Source organism: Apteryx mantelli, chromosome 31 (assembly GCF_036417845.1).
Source record: "Apteryx mantelli isolate bAptMan1 chromosome 31, bAptMan1.hap1, whole genome shotgun sequence".
In the NCBI taxonomy this organism is placed as follows: Eukaryota; Metazoa; Chordata; class Aves; order Apterygiformes; family Apterygidae; genus Apteryx; species Apteryx mantelli.
Window position 1 is genome coordinate 2,547,523 of NC_090008.1, and position 18,059 is coordinate 2,565,581.

General features: G+C 63.6%; 2 protein-coding genes across 2 annotated transcripts; both read right to left on the reverse strand.

Annotated features, from left to right (window-relative positions):
• Positions 1–752: 752 nt before the first annotated feature.
• On the reverse strand, positions 753–10,449 carry ENSA (endosulfine alpha). Its single transcript, XM_067313499.1, has 3 exons — positions 10,296–10,449; positions 4,631–4,756; positions 753–2,606 (listed from the first exon to the last, which is right to left on the reverse strand). The coding sequence occupies exons 1-3, from the start codon at positions 10,350–10,352 to the stop codon at positions 2,436–2,438; spliced, it is 354 nt and encodes a 117-aa protein (XP_067169600.1). The 5' UTR covers positions 10,353–10,449; the 3' UTR covers positions 753–2,435.
• Positions 10,450–11,367: 918 nt separating this feature from the next.
• LOC136994593 (hepatocyte nuclear factor 6-like) lies at positions 11,368–14,648 on the reverse strand. Its single transcript, XM_067313150.1, has 2 exons — positions 13,847–14,648; positions 11,368–12,254 (listed from the first exon to the last, which is right to left on the reverse strand). Exons 1-2 carry the CDS (start codon positions 14,646–14,648, stop codon positions 11,905–11,907), a joined length of 1,152 nt encoding a protein of 383 aa, XP_067169251.1. The 3' UTR covers positions 11,368–11,904.
• Between the last annotated feature and the right edge of the window lie 3,411 nt (positions 14,649–18,059).

The following is an 18,059-nucleotide window of genomic DNA, read 5'->3' on the forward strand; positions in this document are numbered from 1 at the left end:
GCCCTGGCGGCTGGGGGGGGGGGAACACGGCCCCCGTGCTGCCCCCGCACACCCCACGTGCTGCCCCCACACACCCCACGTACACCCCATACACCCCCCATACACCCCCCACACCCCCTAAACCCCACTGCCCCAGTCCCGCACACCCTCTATACACCCCACATACCCCCCCCCGCTGCACTCCCACGGCCCCCCCCCCACAGCCAACACACACCCGCCAGCCCCATACGCACACCCAACACGCACACCCCGGCCCCACGCACACCCCACAGCCCCATCACGGGGTGAGAGTGGGGGGGTGCCGAGGAGGAGGAGGAAGAGGAAGAAAGGGCCGGGTCACCTCGACCCGTAACCAGCGCAAAAACCACGTATTGCAGCCGGAGCAAACGGGGACGGGACGGGCGGCCGCCGCGTGCCCTCGGCCAGCTTGTCCCCCCCGCGCCGGCTCGGGGACACGGCGTCCCTCTCGGGCGAGTTCACACTCGTTTTTACGTCATTGTGTTTTTTTTTTTTTAAACGTAATCGCTCGCGCTGGTTCTCACGCGCTGTTGTAAGGAGCGTTTCCTTCTGCCAGGCAAACGCACTCGGCATTTCCTGAATCCTGGGGGAAAAAAACACAGTTCAGGAGCCGTCCGCTCCCCTCCGTCCCCGCTCAGCTCAGAGGCCTGGGGCTGTAACACGTCTGCATATATATATTTTTTCCTTTTAAAAAAAGCGTAGCACACTAGAAGAGAGGCGAGATGAAGAAGATGTAAAAAATTATATATATTTTTATATATATGATTCATATCTATTTACAATGCGGCTGGGACGGACAGCAGAACATCTCGAGGGGGTTTATACAGACACCGTCCGCACCCGACCGGGTCGCGCAGGAAGGGCAGGGACCGCCGCGGTTGGGAAGCATCCTGCTAACCCCCAGCTCCTCTTCCACTCCACAGCGAGAAAAAATGCCGGCCGGAGCCGGCGCCTCGCTCCGGGCTTTGAAGCGAATCCCCTGCCCGTAACAGGGGTGCAGCGACTGCGCCAGGGCTCAGCTCGGCCGCCCCGAACCACCCGAAGGCAACCGCAACGTTCGAATGCGCCCACAGCAAATACCCTGCCGGGAAGTGGCACCGCCTTTCCTGGTTGGAAATAGCAGCAGGGAAGTGCCAACGGGTCCTCGCCTGAGAACGCGCGTAACGAAAGCTGCATCCTCGCGGCATCGCTCTGCCTCCCCTCCTCGGTTTTTCTAACGGCATCTCCCTAAAAATATATCCCCCTCCTTCCCCATACGCACTTTAAAAGCTGTACCTAAAGCGTCCAGGTTTAGCGTCGCTGGCAGCGCGGCGCCCCGCGTGCCGAGACCTTCCCCGGCCGTTAAACGCCTCGGGCTAACGCCGTATCGCGTCCCTGCAACCCTCCCGTTTCGCCCGCCGCCCGCGCACCAGGGGGAAGCCGCTTCGCCCGCGCCGCGGGGAGGGCGGGTGGTACGTGCACGCGGCGCCGGTCCGCCAGCCGCAGCGCCGCCCGTTTTGTTTTTTTTCACGCCTGAAACAAAGCAAAGGCAAGAGAAAAAAGGAGAGGGGGAAAAAAAAGAAAGAAAGAAAGAAAGAAAGAAATCCAAGCCCTGGATGCATTACGCTATTAATACAGGTTTGCTTTAATGCTCCTCTTCGCTTCCCTTCCCCGCGTTCGCCAGCTCTGGTGCTTTTCTCCTCTCCGCGACGGGCCGGGGGGAGAGCGAAGCCGCCCCGAAGCCCCGCGCGGCTGCGACGGAGCCGAGCGAGCGGCCAGCGCCGCAGCGCGGGACCACGAGGACGGGTTCGAACTCCGAGCGGCTCCCGCAGCTCGCGGCGACCCCGGCGTGCATCCCCGGCGCCTCGAGCCAGCGACGCAGCCAAGTTACACTTCACACGTCAGCGAATTTCTCCGCTCCAAAGCGCTCTACCCCACGCATCTATCTAGACTTCCAGACCACGTTATCACACCTTCCGCCCCAGCACATCCCTCCTCTGCAGACACCCAGCACCTGAAGAGTGTTACACGACACAGCTCCGCGCTCCCACGCCGGTGCCAAGCAAAGAGCAAGCAACACCCCCGAGCGTTTCCCTACTTCTCCCGCGGCCGCTCGGCTTTCCCCGCGAGGAGGCAGCGCTTCCAGCGGGCGGATGGTTTCCAACAGCACGCAAGTTAAGGCGGCAAACGCGCTTGCTAAAGGAAAGGCCCCGTCGAATTCGCCAAGAGCCTGCCCGCGTGTTCCTGGGCTAGGGACCCGAGCCGCCCGCTTTCTGTTCGGTTTTGGTGCGCGTTTGCTGTAAATATTTCAAATAACTATGTGGATTCTGGTGATCCCAGCCCTATGGTACAGTGAAGTTCAATCCATTTAACCAAAAGAAGAAAGAAAATAGGGAGGGGGGGGGAAAAAAAAAAAAGACAACGCCTCTGAGAGCAGGTTACCCTGCCAGCTTGCTGGTTACAAGCGAGGATTTTCGCTGGGGGAGATCCTGAGGAGTTGGGATGTGGTCTCCTGTCACCAGGTTCTTGTCTGGCCCCGCGCTTGGCAGCTGCTTGTTCTTCATCTTCGCCTTGGCCATGTTGTAGTCCCCAGAATCGAAGTATTTTTGCTGAAAGAGGGAGAGGAGTTCGGGTTACTTTGGCGCGACTCGCGGAGAACCCGCGGCCGAGAGGATGGCGGTGGGACGGAGCAGACGAGCGCCCGCCCGGCCACGAAGCGCCATCCTCTAAGGAGCCACCGGCATCGAGACGCAAAAGCGGGTCACCAAAACGATGGGCAAGGGGAAAATCCACGCAAGGGACACTGGCCTGATTTAAGCGGCCTTTAGCACCCGTGCGCAAGTCCTGAAGCGACTCAGACCTCCCCAGCTGAAGCAGGTTCGCCCGCGGCAGCCGCAGGGTCGAGCTGAGATGCCAGGATGTGCTTTGCTCCCTCTTCACCTCTCGTTTGCTCTCGCTCCGGGTCTTTGCAGCCTGCGAAATTGTGCTGCTCGACACAGCGCTCGCTGGGTGAAGGCCGGGTTTGTTTTGCTCTGCCCTCTGCTCAGCGTAACAGGGATTTAATCCCGGTCTAGAGCCCCCCGGACCAGGAGCACAAAGCGGACACTGCCACGTCAGCAGAAGCCTCCAGACGGAGGCTCAGCTACAGTAGCAAAACCCGGGGCCGTTTGCTGATACAGTTTATTCCGCTTTGGTGAACAGATGAGCCCCTGCGACAAAAGCAGGATTTTTCTCCCCGGGAAGCACAGCCCTGCCCGTGCCGAAGCCTCTACCGGCACCCTTCGGATCCCGGACCAACTCCTACCAGCTGAAACTCCGCAGGGAAATGCTTGCGGAGACCTGCTCACGGGCACCTCCCCGCTCCCAAGCACCATCCACCTGCGGTTCGAAGGGCATTTCACTCACGTATCGCTCCAGGATGTGGCTCACCTTTATGGTACAGCTTCTTCACCCCTCCCCGACAGCGTAAAGAAGGCTGAACGCAAGCGGAGTTTGTGCCTGCGCCGGAGACGGGGCTTTGCCGCGCACAAGAAACACCGAAGGCGCCAATTCTGCTCTTACGCACGGCGCGGGGAGAGCAAAGCCCCCCAACAACCCCGGTTCAGAGCAAAAGCCCTTCCTTGATCCGGCGCCAAGAAACTAAGCAACCCTCCCTTTTGTGCTTGCTTTGGGAGCTGGTACCTAAAACAACATTCCCAGCGTTTGTGTCAACAGCGAGAGGGAACGCACACGGAGGCCGCTCTGGCGGAGGGGCCGGTATAAATAAAAGCTGTCAAAGGAAGCCAGCAGCGTCGAACCAAAGCCAGCGCAGTTGAGGAGAGACACCGTGTGTTCAGAGCAGGGGAACACACACAAGTGGTTTCCAGCACTTCTCGGAAGGGATTTCTGTTTTCTGTACCAACCCACCTGGCAGGGGCCTTCGAAAGGAGAGCAGCCAACAGCGAGAACCGAAGCAGGCTCTTGGCAGAGAGAGGTTTAATCACTTTTCCAGGGAGTATGGTCAAGAGGGCTGGCTTGGCAGTGCTTTGAACCCCGGGGTTGTCTTTTATACCGGAGCCAAAGCGATGGAGATGCAATTGTCCGACTCGCTGGCGTTTTCCATGCTCTTTGCACCAGCCCAGGGACCGGGCAATATTCAGAGCAATGGAAAAAGCTGAGGCCCATGGCATCCGAGCGGTCCATTGAGCCACAGGGGATGCAGGGAAGGGGATGTCTCCATGTCACCTGCACTAGTTTCACCTCTAGGCATCAGAGTTTGAGCCTGACAGGTCAGAGCATGGAGAACAGGGAGCCACTGGGGCAGATTTACAGAGCAAAATCACCCAAGAGGCAGCGGCTTTCGTTTCCGAGCAGGTCCAAACCCTCCCCGGCTTGACCGGAGCAGCACTTGCGGCTTTGGGCTGGGGCCGGCTGGGTACCACTTTGCAAGACGGAGAGGCGCTAACACAAACCTGGTCCCTGGCTGGCTCAGAGGAAGCGCCTGTGGGTTTCTAACCCACGGCTCCGACAGGCTTTTTGGCCTGGGTAATTTTGGAGCGATTCCTCTGGGCCGGCTGGAGCTCGGCATCTCCGTGCCATCAAGGGAGGAGAGGACGCGGCCGAGCCGCCAAGAAAAAGGCGGAGAAATAAATACCCCTTTCTGCAGTCTCTTCATGAGGAAGTCCGACCCGCCGGGCTTCTGGCCCAGGTTGGGGTATTTGGCCTTCAGCTTCGCTTCTTCTGCTCTCTCGGGGATGACGGTTTCTTTCTCTTGCGTGTCCTGAAAAAACAAGAGGTGCTTGAAAGCCCTTCAGTCCCATGGGAAAAGACAAAACACACCTGCGATCCCGTAACACGATATTTAGCGTCGAGTCCAAACCCCAGCGCCTCGCTCGCCAAGCGAGGTGTGGTCCCCTGGGAAGCCCAGCCGCACTTGGCGGATATCATAAACGCTTCCGCGGCCAGAAACGGCTTTTCCCCCCCCCGGCACACGTGGGAATACGCAGAGACCCTCTCCCTCCATCCTCCCCAGCGAGCCGGGCCCAGCGCTGAGCCCAGCGCGCTGACATTCGGCTTTGCAAACCGGGTTTAAAATGGCCACGGCAAATCTCCGCCGGAAGAGTTTCTTCCCTTGACAGGCAACGCGTTAGAGCAGCAGCAGCGCCGAAAAAAAAATCAATCCAGAGCAGCCGCAGATGGTGACGGATTACGGCAGCGCGACACGGTTTTGAGCCACACTGCACCCGATTTCAGTCTGGCTGGCGTTGGGGGTGGTTGGAGAGAAGGAGAGACGGAAAAAACCCTCCTGTTCCAAAGCGGTTTATTGGGAGCGGTTATTGGCACAGGCGGCAAAGCAGTGTTTTACCGCCTGTTTCTCAGCCAGAGGAATTTCGGGATGTTAAAGGAACCCAGCTCAAACCCGAGGAGCCTCAGGAGACGAGCGAGAAGGGTCCTACACCTCGCAACCCGACTGCCGGAGCGGCGGCAGGAGAGATGCCAACCCCTCATCATCCTCTGCGCTGGTTTTTGAGGCTCTCCGGGTCATTCCACGCGGCGGAGGCGGGGAGGACGGGCGCCTCGGGCTGCCCCCGAAAACCAGCCACCGAAGCACGTTAAGGGAAGGCGCTTGCACCCGTCTGCCTGCCAGGACTTTGCCTTCCAGGCGGCCAAGAGCCGAGCAGGAGCCAGCGAGCCCCAAGGGCAGAGCCCGCTGGTCTGCAGGTCTCCCCTGGATCATCTCCAGGGTCTAGGAGCGATTTACAACTCGAACCCATGGGATTTTAAGGAGAAGTCAACCTAGAGGTGCAGCCCTTTTGGACGCAGCCGCAGCGACCTGTTCATCCGGGAGGCTGCGAGAGCCCATTCAAAGGCTGCCAGGAAAAAGCTCCTTGGTTTTGCATCCCAAAAAGCCGGAGCCTGGATTTAAAGCAGAAGCCAAACTAACGGCAGGCTCCCGACTGCCACGAGCCCGTCCCCATCCTGCCCTACAGCCCTGGGCGAAGCACAAGGCCTCTCCCGGCCGCTGCGGGCACGGAGCCCACGTCCGGGCGCTTCGCCCTGGCACGCGCAGACCTCCGAGCCGCGGGGCAGCCACAGCTCCGGCATCTCAGCAGAATCCCTCTAGAAAAAAAATCCCAGCAATGCCGTTTCCCGAACGCGGTCTGTTTGCGTTCCTTGGGGCTCTGTTTGCTCGCTGGGCTCCGGGGTCAAGAGTTTCTAGCCAGAAATAGAACGGCACAAGTTGTGCCGAGCAAGCTGGGTGCTCCTTAGCCCTGGGATATCAGCTGCTACAGGACCCCTGCTCCAACTGATCCAGGCTCTAACACCCTCTGAGCCTTTCCAGAGGCTTAGGGATCGGAGCGAGACCGCTCTTCTCTGCCCGAGAGATCCGCTCCGTCGCGGGAGGCGAACGAAGGCGGGGGAAGCTGCCGAAAGACTCGTCACGATCTTTGGGAGCTCCCACGCGCCGCAGGCCTTAGCCCACGCGCCGTATGAATTAGCGCCGCTCTTTTTTACCGATCTCCATGACAGCTCCCGTCTCCAGAAATAAAAGCTGAGGCAGGGTGCACGTCACTCAGCCCGAGCCCCCGTTCGGAGCCGGCCGCCCCGGGAAATCTGGTACAGGCGCTCCGTATCTGAGACGATCCGAGAGGAGCCTTTGCCCTACCAGCCTCCGAACCCTTCCTCCTGCTCCCCTCGATTATTTATCTCCGAGTCTTTCCTTCCTGCCTGGCTATAAATGCCACTGTCCTGCTATTACCCCGGCTTCTTCTTCTCATTTCAGGTGCTTCACTCTGCACCGCTGCTTGGGCACATCTTTGCTCCGGTGTCCGGCAACGGCAGTAAAGTCGGCAGCCCGCACTGAGCGGGGGATTAGTAACACCGCTCTGCAGCTCTCTGCAGGCTGCCCACGGCGGCAGCCCGCGCCGCGCGGGAGACGATCGCGCCTTCCTCCGAAGCGTGATGCAAGCTGCTGTTCCGAAAAAAATAATAATAATAAAAAAAATAATAATCCTTCCATCAGGCGCCCCCTGACAGCGCGGAGCGTGGGAGGAGAGGGCCTCGCGCGCGCGCACCGGTAGCGCTGCTGCCTTCCTCGCCTGCGGCTGCTTCCCCAGGGGGTCGCTTCTCCCTCTTTCCCACCCCCTTCCCGCTTCTCGCACGGCTCCATCGCTGGCCAGTAAATCCTGATGCGACTCCTGCTGGGTTCGAACCATACCCGTGCGGTGTCCGTTGGCAAAAGCTTTTCACGGCACGGGCCGTGGAGGGAGGCGACCCATGGGGGTGTGAGGCCACGTCGGCTCCGGGTCAAGTGTTTCTCTCGCGCATGACATGCCTGAGGGGGGGGAAAAGCTTTTCCCGCTCCGACTTTTGAGCAAGGAGCCTGCTCTCGCCGCCGTTTAGGTCCCCAGTGCCACAGGAAGGCAACAGGTTGCCACAGAGAGCAGCGCCCGGCTGCTCCCACCGGGGCATCACAGAGAAGAGATTTGATTTCCGAGGCAGCATCGCCAGCCTCGGAGATTTTACCGACATACTCGGCCCCTGGCGGGCTGCATTGGGCGACCAGGAGTGCTTTGGATTCGCGTCTCGGGACACGCAAAAGCCAACAGCCGCCGGAGCAGCCACCTCCCAACTCCGCTAGCTAACGCTGCTCCTGGACCCTGGGAGCTTCGCTAGGACTTGACTGCTCGAGCTGCAGCACGCAAGGACGAGCCTCCTCCCGACCTCAGGGCTGCAGACGAGGCATTTCTGAGCCGTCCCAGGTCGCGTTTCTCCTCCCCAAAGCCTCTTCCCTTGGGCTGCCATCCGGTTTGCGAGCCGAGGGAAAAGAGGAGCGGGAAAGATAAGGCGCCTTGGCTAAGGGAGGCTTTAAATAAAACCAGCCGAGCGGCTGCTCCGCTCACGACACCGTGGGCACTGCGCTGACAAGTCGGCGGCTCCGGGGAGTTGCGCGCCGCGTTGCCAAGACGCCCTAAACAAAAGGCAGACCGAGAATATCCGTGCGGAGAGAGGAGGTGGGACGAGCTGGAGTCACGGCTCATCGCCTCCCCCTCCGCTCAGCCCCCCACGCCAAGCCAACAGCGACCGGCTCACGCGGGTTACGCTGCGACCCCTTCGCTCACGCAAGCCGCAGCCACGGCCCAGGTGAGCCGGACAGGTCCTGTCTGTCCCATCTAGCCAGGCTGGGATTTTGAGGGGGAAGCAAGCCCTTTCCCCATCATCCTGAAAGCCTCTTGCAATGCGAATCCCGTGTTTTACCTCTGCCCACACAAGGCTGAGCTCATCCCTCGCGGAGGGAAGTTGACAGCAGGGTCAAGCCACGCAGCCGAGATCAGGGGACGTTATTTATAGTTTAAAAGCAGGCCCGTTGCTTTTACCACCGGGACAGGCAACCCAAGCTCTGAACCGCTGCTCGAGTCTTTAAATCCGAGCGAGGCTCATTACGAGTCGTTCTGCGTCTAGGCAATCAGCCTTTGCTGATGTGACAACCCGTAAAATCAGCAAGAAAGAGTTTTGGTCCTTCCTGAGGGCACCAGTATCGCCATCTGCCTCCGGCCCTAGTGTCCGGAGAGTTGTGGAGCACGGAGCCTCGACTTTTAACCCCCAGACTCTCAGACTCTCCGCTAGCTGAAGTTTGCCCGACCTGCTTACTAAAGACAACCTGTAGGTGAAAATATTCCTCAGCCTGTAACATACTCACCCAATTCACGGCTCCCCCTTTGGTTTAATTTTTATTAACTCATACGAGCCGGTGGGAAACATGTTGGATGCTACCCTAATTAACTAGCCGTGGTGACGCAATAACTAAGCAGGCATTAGGAGATGCCGGTGTATTTGGCCCCAGAGAAAAAGGTGGAGCGCCCAAATGGATCGATCGCGGGCGCGGCGATGTTCCCTGCATATGGAGAAGGCTCCAACGGTTGCGCAAAGTCCCACGGCTCTCCAAGACAAGTCGCGGCAGGGGCAGCCTCCCACACGCGCACCAAGCGCTCTGCCCCGGAGCGATCCGCTTTTCGCGGAAAGGTGCTCTCGAGTCCTGGTGCGCGGCGGGAATCAGCTGGGGGTGGTGGAGGCTCCCCCGGGTCGACCCTCACCCGCTCAGCCACCAGGGAAGAGCTACGGCCGAGGGCAGCGGCTTTGCCGAAACGGCACCTCGGCCCCCGCGCGAGGGGCTGAGATCGACGCCCGTTTTAGGCGGCGCCGCCCGGCAGCCGCGGAGCTCGTGCTTCGCTTGGCCGGAGCCAGGCTCGCGACGGGCACCGAGCGCGGACGCCCCTCGTCGCGGCGAGCCCGGAGCCGACCGCCTGCCTGGAGGCGGCAGCCCCCGCTCGCACGCCCCAGCCCGACTCGCTGCGGGGCGGGAAGCGGCGCCCGGTGTGGAGGCAACCGGAGCTGCCCGGTGGGACCTGCCGGGTGTCTCCCCACCCCAAATCCTTCCTAGCCCCCAGCCTCGGACGCTTCCCATCCCGCGGCAGCCGCGTTAACCCCAAAGCAGCTCCCGCATCCCTCCGCCCCGGTCTGCACCTCCCGGACACCTGGCACACGCTGCCCGTGACCCCCGGGAGTCCTCGACCCCCTTCCCACACCCCCATGATCCCACACATCTCCAGGAGCCCTCGATCCCCTTCCCACACCCCCACGATCCCACACATCTCCAGGAGCCCTTGACCCGCTTCCCACACCCCCACGATCCCACACATCTCCAGGAGCCCTCGATCCCCTTCCCACACCCCCACGATCGCACACATCTCCAGGAGCCCTCGACCCGCTTCCCACAGCCCCACGATCCCACGACCCCCCTCTCATCCCAACGCCCCCACTATCCCACAAGCCCCCACAGCCTGGCGCTCCCCCCACACCCCCACTATCCCACAAGCCCCCACACCCCGGCGCTCCCCCTACACCCCCACTATCCCACAAGTCCCCACAGCCTGGCGCTCCCCCTACACCCCCACTATCCCACAAGCCCTCCCGCCCCCCATACCCCCCACTATCTCCCCCACCCCAGGACCCCCCCCCACTATCTCAGAAGCCCCCAGCATCCCACAAGCCCCCACAACCCGGCGCTCCCCCTACACCCCCACTATCCCACAAGCCCCCCACGCAAACCCCCCCACTCACGCTGCAATCGAGCCCTATCTACCCTACCAACAAGCCCTCCCGGAAATCCAGCCCACACCAGGCCCAAAGCCAATGAGAGAGCAGTATTCATCGGAACGACGATCCCACTGACCAATCAGCGCACGCTTCGGTCCGGAGTGACGAGGTGCGGGGCCAATGAGAGCGCGGGCAGGTCCCGCCCAGGCGCGGTGCCTCACCTGTTTCTCCTCGCCGGTCTCCTCGGCGCGGGCGCCGGTACCGAGCTGGTCCGCCATGGCGGCGGGGGCGGCTGTCACGGCGGCGAGCGGGCCCTGCACGCCGCTCCTCGCTCTCTCCGCACCGCCTGTCACTTTCACTGTGGAGCCAAAATGGCCGCCGCCGCCCCCCTAACGTGTCTGCTCGCTGACGAACAGACGCGCTGCCCAATGGGAGCAGGGAGGAGGCTGGGATGACATCATATCCGGCCAACCAGCGCCCGCGGGACGCGGGGAGAGGGGCGGGGCGAAGGGGCGCCCCGGCTGGCGCGGCAACGGGCCAATGGGAAGTGAGATGGGAACGCGGGGGGCAGAGAGGGTGAGTCCCGGGTTTGATTGACAGCAAGGACCGCCAATAGAGAGCAGGAGTGGGCCCGGAGACCCAATGGGCGCGGGGTAGCGTGAGGGGGGCGGTGCCGCGGCTGCGGCTGGGGGAGCCGGGGGCGGGGGCGGGGGCGCCCCCTGCCGGGCAGGGGAGGGGCCGCGGCCCCAGCACCCCCCAGGTCCCCCCAGTGCTCCCAGTGCCCCCCAGTGCCCCCCTCAGTGCTCCCACTTCCCCCCCAGTGCCCCCCATGCCCCAAGTGCTCCCCCATGCCCCCAGTGCATCTCCTGCCTGCGTCACCCCATTGGCACCCTGAGCCCATTCACCCTGGAGCCTACTGATGGCCCTTCGCGCAGCCTGGGCTGAACGGCTGCCCCGAGCTGCCTGCAGGCTCAGGCGGCCCCGCAGAGCCCTTGACGTCGGCCCTGCTGTTCCTACGTGCATCACCCCACTGGCACCCTGAGCCTGTTCACCCTGGAGCCTACTGATGGCCCTTTGCACAGACCAGGCTGAGAGGCTACCTGCAGCGCCCTCGCTGCCGGCGCCGATGCTCCACGGGGGCAGAGCAGCAACCTAAAACCCCCCCCCCGCTCCCGGGGCCGACCTGGCCCCCCGCCTTGCTCCCCGCTCCTTCCCAGTGGCCACGTTGCCGGGCAAATGCCAGAGGCCGCAGAGGGAGGGGGTTCAATAAAGAACATTTATTTTGGCGTGACGTCACCACGAACAGGCACGGCATGAGGTATCTGAGAGCCTTTGGTATCAAACGCGGCCGTTTACAGGCAAGAAAGACTTTGGTTAATTAGCACAGCTAACGAAGAGGACACAGTCACGCGAACACACAGCGATGCGCGGCCTCCCCAGCCGGGCGCCCCGCCGCACCCAGCCTCGCGTTTCGGCACCGCCGGGGGGGGGGGGCATCGGGGGTCCCCCGGGGCCGGGTAAAACCCCTCTAAGGCCGGGGAGGAAATTCCCCCCCCCCCCCGCTGCGTCCTGGCCCCCGTGGACGAGGTGGATGGGGCTGCATCCCTCTGCCTGGCACTTGGTGCCCGTTCACTCTGGAGCCTACTGATGGCCACGCGGCGGGATGAAGGCGATGCTGGGGGAGGGGGGGGGTAGGGAGGGAGGGAGGGGAACCCCCGAACTCTTTGGTATCGTCGGTGCAAGAGCCAAAGTGAGGTAGACGTTTTCCGCTGTCGGCAGACGAACCCCCCCCCCAAAAACAACCAACCCCCAAAGCGGAGAGGAAGGGGCTCAGGCCCGGGTGCAGGCGGCGGCGGGCGGCGGCGGGCGGCCGTCGTCGTGCCACTTGTCGAGGCTGCGGCGGCGGGCGTTCATGAAGAAGTTGCCGACGGTGGCGAGGCGCAGGCCGAGCTGGCGGGCGATGGCGAGCTGCAGCTCCTTGGAGGGGCGCCGGTTCGCGCGGAAGACGGCGCGCAGCGTGCGCCGCTGCAGCTCCGTGAAGACCAGCCGCTGCCGCCTGGGCCCCGCGCTGCCGCCGCTGCCGCTGCCGGTGCCGCTGCCGGTGCCGCTGCCGGTGCTGCCGGTGCTGCCGGTGCCGCCGCGCTCGCCCCTGCCCTGCTCCTGCTCTTTGCGCTTGCAGGCTGCAGGGCGAGAGGGGCGCGGGTAGCGGCGGCCAGGCCTTCCTCCCCCTCTTCCTCCTCCTCTTCCTCCCTCTCCTCCTCCTCCTCCTCTTCCTCCCCCTCTTCCTCCCCCTCTTCCTCCCCCTCTTCCTCCTCCTCTTCCTCCCCCTCTTCCTCCTCCTCTTCCTCCCCCTCTTCCTCCTCCTCTTCCTCCTCCTCTTCTTCCTCCCCCTCTTCCTCCTCCTCTTCCTCCTCCTCTTCTTCCTCCCCCTCCTCCTCCTCCTCCAGCGCTGGCGCGGCTGCGGGGGCTCGGGGTGAAGCGGGGCCGGGGGCGGCTCCACAAGCTGTGCCGGGGGAGGCGGGGAGGAGAGGAAGGGATGCGAGGAACAGAAGGGATTCAGGGAAGGGATGCGAGGAAGAGAAGAAGGGATGCGGAGAAGGGAAGAAGGATGCGAGGAAGGGATGCAAAGAAGGGATGCGAGGAAGCGATGAGAGGAAGGGATGCAAGGAAGGGAAGAAGGGATGCAAGGAAAGGAAGAGGGATGTGAGAAAGGGAAGAAGGGATGCAAGAAGGGAAGAAGGGATGCAAGGAAGGGGAGATGCAAGGAAGGGATGTGAGGAACGGAAGAAGGGATTCAGGGAAGGGATGCAAGGAAGGGAAGAAGGATGCAAGGAAGGGAAGAAGAGATGCAAAGAAGGGAAGAGGGATGCAAGGAAGGGATGTAGGGAAGGGAAGAAGAGATGCAAAGAAGGGAAGAGGGATGCAAAGAAGGGGTGCGAGGAAGTGATGAGAGGAAGGGATGCAAGGAAAGGAAGAGGGATGCAAGGAAGGGAAGAGATGTGAGGAAAGGATATGAGAAAGGGAAGAAGGAATGCAAGGAAGGGAAGAAGGGATGCAAGAAGGGAAGAGGGATACAAGAAGGGAAGAAGGGATGCAAGGAAGGGCAGCTGCAAGGAAGGGATGTGCGGAACAGAAGAAGGGATTCAGGGAAGGGATGCAAGGAAGGGAAGAAGGGATGTGAAGAAGGGAAGAGGGATGCAAAGAAGGGGTGCGAGGAAGTGATGAGAGGAAGGGATGCAAGGAAAGGAAGAGGGATGCAAGGAAGGGAAGAGATGTGAGGAAAGGATATGAGAAAGGGAAGAAGGGATGCAAGGAAGGGAGGAAGGGATGCAAGGAAGAGATGTGAGGAACAAGAAGGGATTCAGGGAAGGGATGCAAGGAAAGGAAGAGGGTTGCAAGGAAGGGAAGAAGGGATGAGATGGCAGGAGGCGAGGAGGAGAGGCAGGGTGCGAGCCGGGACGCAGCCGGGACAGGCTTTGGAGGCACCGGCAGGTGAGGGGAGGCCACCCACGGCCCCGTATCCCACCCCGCTGCTGCCGCCGGGGGTGCAGGCTGCCCCGGTGCGACCACCCGGAGCAGGGACCAGAGGGCGGCCGGGATGTTGCCGGTTCCCACGGGGCGACGCCAAGAGCGATTTTCCCATGCTATGCAAATCCACCGCTTTGCAAAAGGAGACTGCAGGTGCCCATCCCGTCCAGGGGAAAAAACCCCGAATAAAATAAAATAAAATAAAATAAAATAAAATAAAATAAAAGGAAATAAAATAATTTACCTTCCAACCTCAGAGCCGCCATGCGCTGAAATTCGGGCTCCTGCAGCCAGCGCCACATGCGCTTGAAGGTCTCGCGGCCGGACTTGAGCTTGCTCCAGGGCTTGGGGTTCCTGAGCAGGTCGGAGAGGGTCCCCTGCGAGCGGCACAGCACGCGCTCGGCGAAGATGGCCTGCGGGATGCTGTAGCGCTTGAGCTCGCCGACGACGCGCCGCGCCACCTCCTTGGTGTCGATCTCCTCCAGCGGCCCGGCGGGCGCCGGCGCTTCGGCACCGCGGTGGCTCCCGTAAGGTTGCGGCAGGGCTCCGGGCGAGCCGGCGCGGGCGAAACGCTGCTCCGGGCACCCGAAGGCGGGAGGCTCGAAGGAGCCGCCGGGTTTGTCACCGTAAGCGGGGTGCGCGGCGGGCAAGCCGGGGCTGGCCAGTGGTGCCAGGCTCTGCCCCATGCCCAAATCCTTGCCGTAGGGGCTGTAAAACGCCGCCGGCGCCCGCTCTTCCCGCAGCAGGGCGAAGCCGCCCAGCACGTTGCCCATGGGCACGCACTGGTGGTGAGGAGGAGGATGAGGATGAGGATGAGGATGGTGGTGCAACTGGCCCGGATACTTATCCGGCAGCGGCTGCAGCGGCGTCAGCGTGGTGTAGCTGCCTCCGGCGCCCGGCGGCGAATCGCCCCCGAAAGGCAGCGCCGGCGCTAAGGGCGCCTCGGCCCCGGGGTATTCGGGGGCGTCCAGCACCGAGGCCACGAGCGAGGGTCGCGGCAGGGCTGCGGCGGGGCCGGGCAGCAGCTCGGGGTCGTGGCCGGCCATGTCGCCCGCGGGCTCCGACGGCAGCCGGACGTTCACGGCTCGGGGCTTAAGAGCATCTTCTCTTTATCTGCTTCGCAAACTCATTAATCTCGGCGGCTTCCCGAGCGGGGCCGGGCCACCGGCCGCCGCCGCCGCCGCATCGGGGAGGGACCCCGGGGCGCTGAGCACCCCCCGGTGCCGCTGTCGGTATCGGGGGGGTCCCCGCCGCCCCCCCCCCCTCGGGGCTCCGCTCGCCTCTGCTCCGTCCCCGCTCCGAGACCCGCCGGAGGGACCGTCGGCGCCCGGGCGGCCTTAACCCCCTCGGCACCGGCACCGGCACCGGCACCGGCACCGGGGGACGCTCCGGGGCACCGGGAGCGCCGGGCACGGGGCTGCGGCAAAAGGGCCGGAGCTCGGGGCACGGGGACCGGGGCGAGGTGCCTGGAGCCCCGTGCCCGGTGCGAAGGTGTCCGGTGCTCGGTGCAAGGGGACTCGCACCCCCGTGCCCGGTGCCCGGTGCTCGGTGCAAGGTGCCCGGTGCCCGGAGCCTTTCCGCAGGTCCCGGCTGCGGCTGCCCCGGGAGCCCCGTCCCTGCCCCGGCTCCGGGGGGGGCAGCCAGAACCGGGGGAGGGGGGGGGCGGTACCGGGGCTCCGGGCGGTACCGGGGCTCGGGTCGGAGCTCGCCGAGGGTCGCGACGCGCCACCGCGTCCCCGCGTTAAAGCGGCCGCAGGCGAAACGCGCCCCCCCCCCGGAGCCCCCCCCCTGCCCGTGCCGGCCTCTCCCTGCGCCTTTGGGGGCGATCGGCCCGGATTTGGTTAAAAAAAAAGAAAAAAAAAGAGAGGAAAAAAAAAAAGAGGAAAAAACCTGCGAATCGCAAAGGCTGCCGAAAGGCTTCCGGGTCCCGAGGGCCCCCCCGAAGTGCTCAGGGCCCCCCCGAGGTACCCAGGGACCCCCCCGAGGTGCTCGGGGACCCCCAAAGTGCTCAGGGACCCTCCGAGGTCTCCAGGACCCCCCCAAAGTGCCCAGGACCCCCCACCCCAGGCGCCACCACGTCACCTCACATCATCCCAGAAAAGGGGGGGGGAAGGACCCCCCGGCACAGACACAGTCGGTCAAAGATACACAGACGTGATTTCACAGGTACAGTCGGACACATACAGGCAGAACGGCACACAGCCAGACACACAGACACAGTTGGTCCTAGATACACGTAGAGACACAGTGGGACACAGTCATGCAGATACAGCCAGACACATACAGACAGACAGACAATTGGCCCTAGATGCATGCAGGGACACAGTCGCACGGATACAACCAGATACACAGGCACAGTCGGACACAAACAGGCACAACTGGACACAGTCAGACACACAGACACAATCAGTTTGAAATATGGGCGCAGTCAGACACAGCCACACAGATACAGATGGACACAGCCAGACCCAGTCAGGCAGACCCAGTCAGTCCTAGATACACCCAGGAGCACAGTCAGAGTCACACAGATACAGCCAGACACAGTCGGTCCTAGATACACCCAGGGGCACAGTCAGACACAGTCGCACAGATACAGCTGGAAACAGCCAGACACAGTCGGTCCAAGATACACCCAAAGCACAACCAGACAGTCACCCAGCTACAAGCGGACACAGAAACGCTGGGGCCCCGGTGCAGCCCAGCCGCGACTGCCCCCCACCCCCCGGGCACAACCGGCAGCCGGAACAGCCGCACTTCCACTTCCCGCACCGGCGCCTAATGCTAACGGCTCGGCGCTGCCGGCCGACCGGAGACGCCGATCCGATGAGCCCCGAAAGGGAGCCAAGCGCTGCCAGGGCGCTCGCCAACGGGTTTGCTCGGCTGCCCTTCGCCGGGGAGTTCGCGGTGTCTCCGGGCCTTGCACAGCCTCGCACGGACACGCACGGCCTCGCACGGATGTGCACGGCATTGCACGGATGTGCACGGCATTGCAGAGCCCCAAACGGAGCCGAAACCCCCCCCTCCCCCCCCCCCCCCGGGGCCGGTGCCCGCGGCCGGTCCAGCCTCGAGCCTTCGGCCTCGCTGCCGCCGTCTCCAAGCAACTGCCTCTGCCCCGGCGTCTCCAGCGCCGGCGATCGATGGAGCAGGGAATAAATGGGCCGCGGCCACGTGCCCTTCCCGATCCGTTTTTTTCCCCCCTCGCTCTTGCAGGTCCTTGATGGATTCCCGGTGGCAAGTCCGGCCGGAGGAGAGCTGTGTTAACCCTTCGGGCGCCGGGCAGTGGGGACGGGAGCCCCCAACCCCCTTCGTGCCCTGGCCGTGCCGGATGCGCACGCGCACGGATGGACACGCACCCGGATGCAGCCGAACGCGGATGCACACGCATGCAGGGATGCGCCCAAGCACGGCGGGACGGGCGGGCGCGCATGCCTGCGCGTGGACGGACGGACAGACGCATGCCCGCGCACACGGGTGGAGGGACGGACGCGTGCGCGCCCACGCATAGACACGCGGGTGCACCCACGCACGGGGACGGACAAACGGACAGACGCACACGGACACACGGCTGCGCACACACACACACACAGGTGGATGCACACGGATGGGCAGATGCTCATACACACGCACGGATGCACACGCACGCGGATGGACAGACGGACACACACAGAGCCGTGGCCTTAAAACCCTGGGAACCAGGAGAAAGCAAAGACGCGGAGGACGATGCAAACGGCGCCGGGAGCCGCCGCATCCGTCCGAGGCCGCCGTGTGTCCGTGTGTCCGTGCGTCCGCGGTGACACGCGGCTACCCGGCTCGATGGGGGCTATCGATCGGCCTCGGGGGTCCGACGGAGGCGGCGTGGGAAAACGCGGCTGCGATGGGGTTTTGGGGGGGGGGGGGTCGGGGCCCCCCCACCCCGTCGCGGCGCCCGTGCTCACCTGCGCGCTCGCGGCGCATCGCCGGCCGCGGGGTCCCGCGCGGGTGCCCGGCCGGCGAGCGGGTGCTCGTGGGCGCGCGCCGGCGACTCCCCGAGACCCGGGCGACACATTGCACCGCGGCATCGATCCCCCCCCCCCCCCCCCCCCGATCCCTCCTGATCCCTCCCCGCGTGGCGGATCGATGCGGCCCCGATCGATGCGCGGGGTGGGAGAGGCGCCTGCGTGCGCCGGCGCGGCCCCGGGAGGGGGGAGACCGAGCGCCCTGCGCCCCCCGCGCCGTTTCGGGGTCTTCCCGCGGCACCGGCGTTGAAGACGGAGGAGACCCCCCCCCCCCACCCCCGGTGCCGCCTCGAAGGGGAACCCCTTTCCCTCCCTTTTCCACCCCAAACACCCGCAGGCAGCGGGCAATGGATGCCCAGGACGGCTTCCATTTGCTGCACCCTCCGATTCCCCCGGTTTTCCCTTCCTTTTGCTTTTCTTCCCTCTTACCGAAATGAGGGAAGCTCAGGCCGGGGGAGCGGG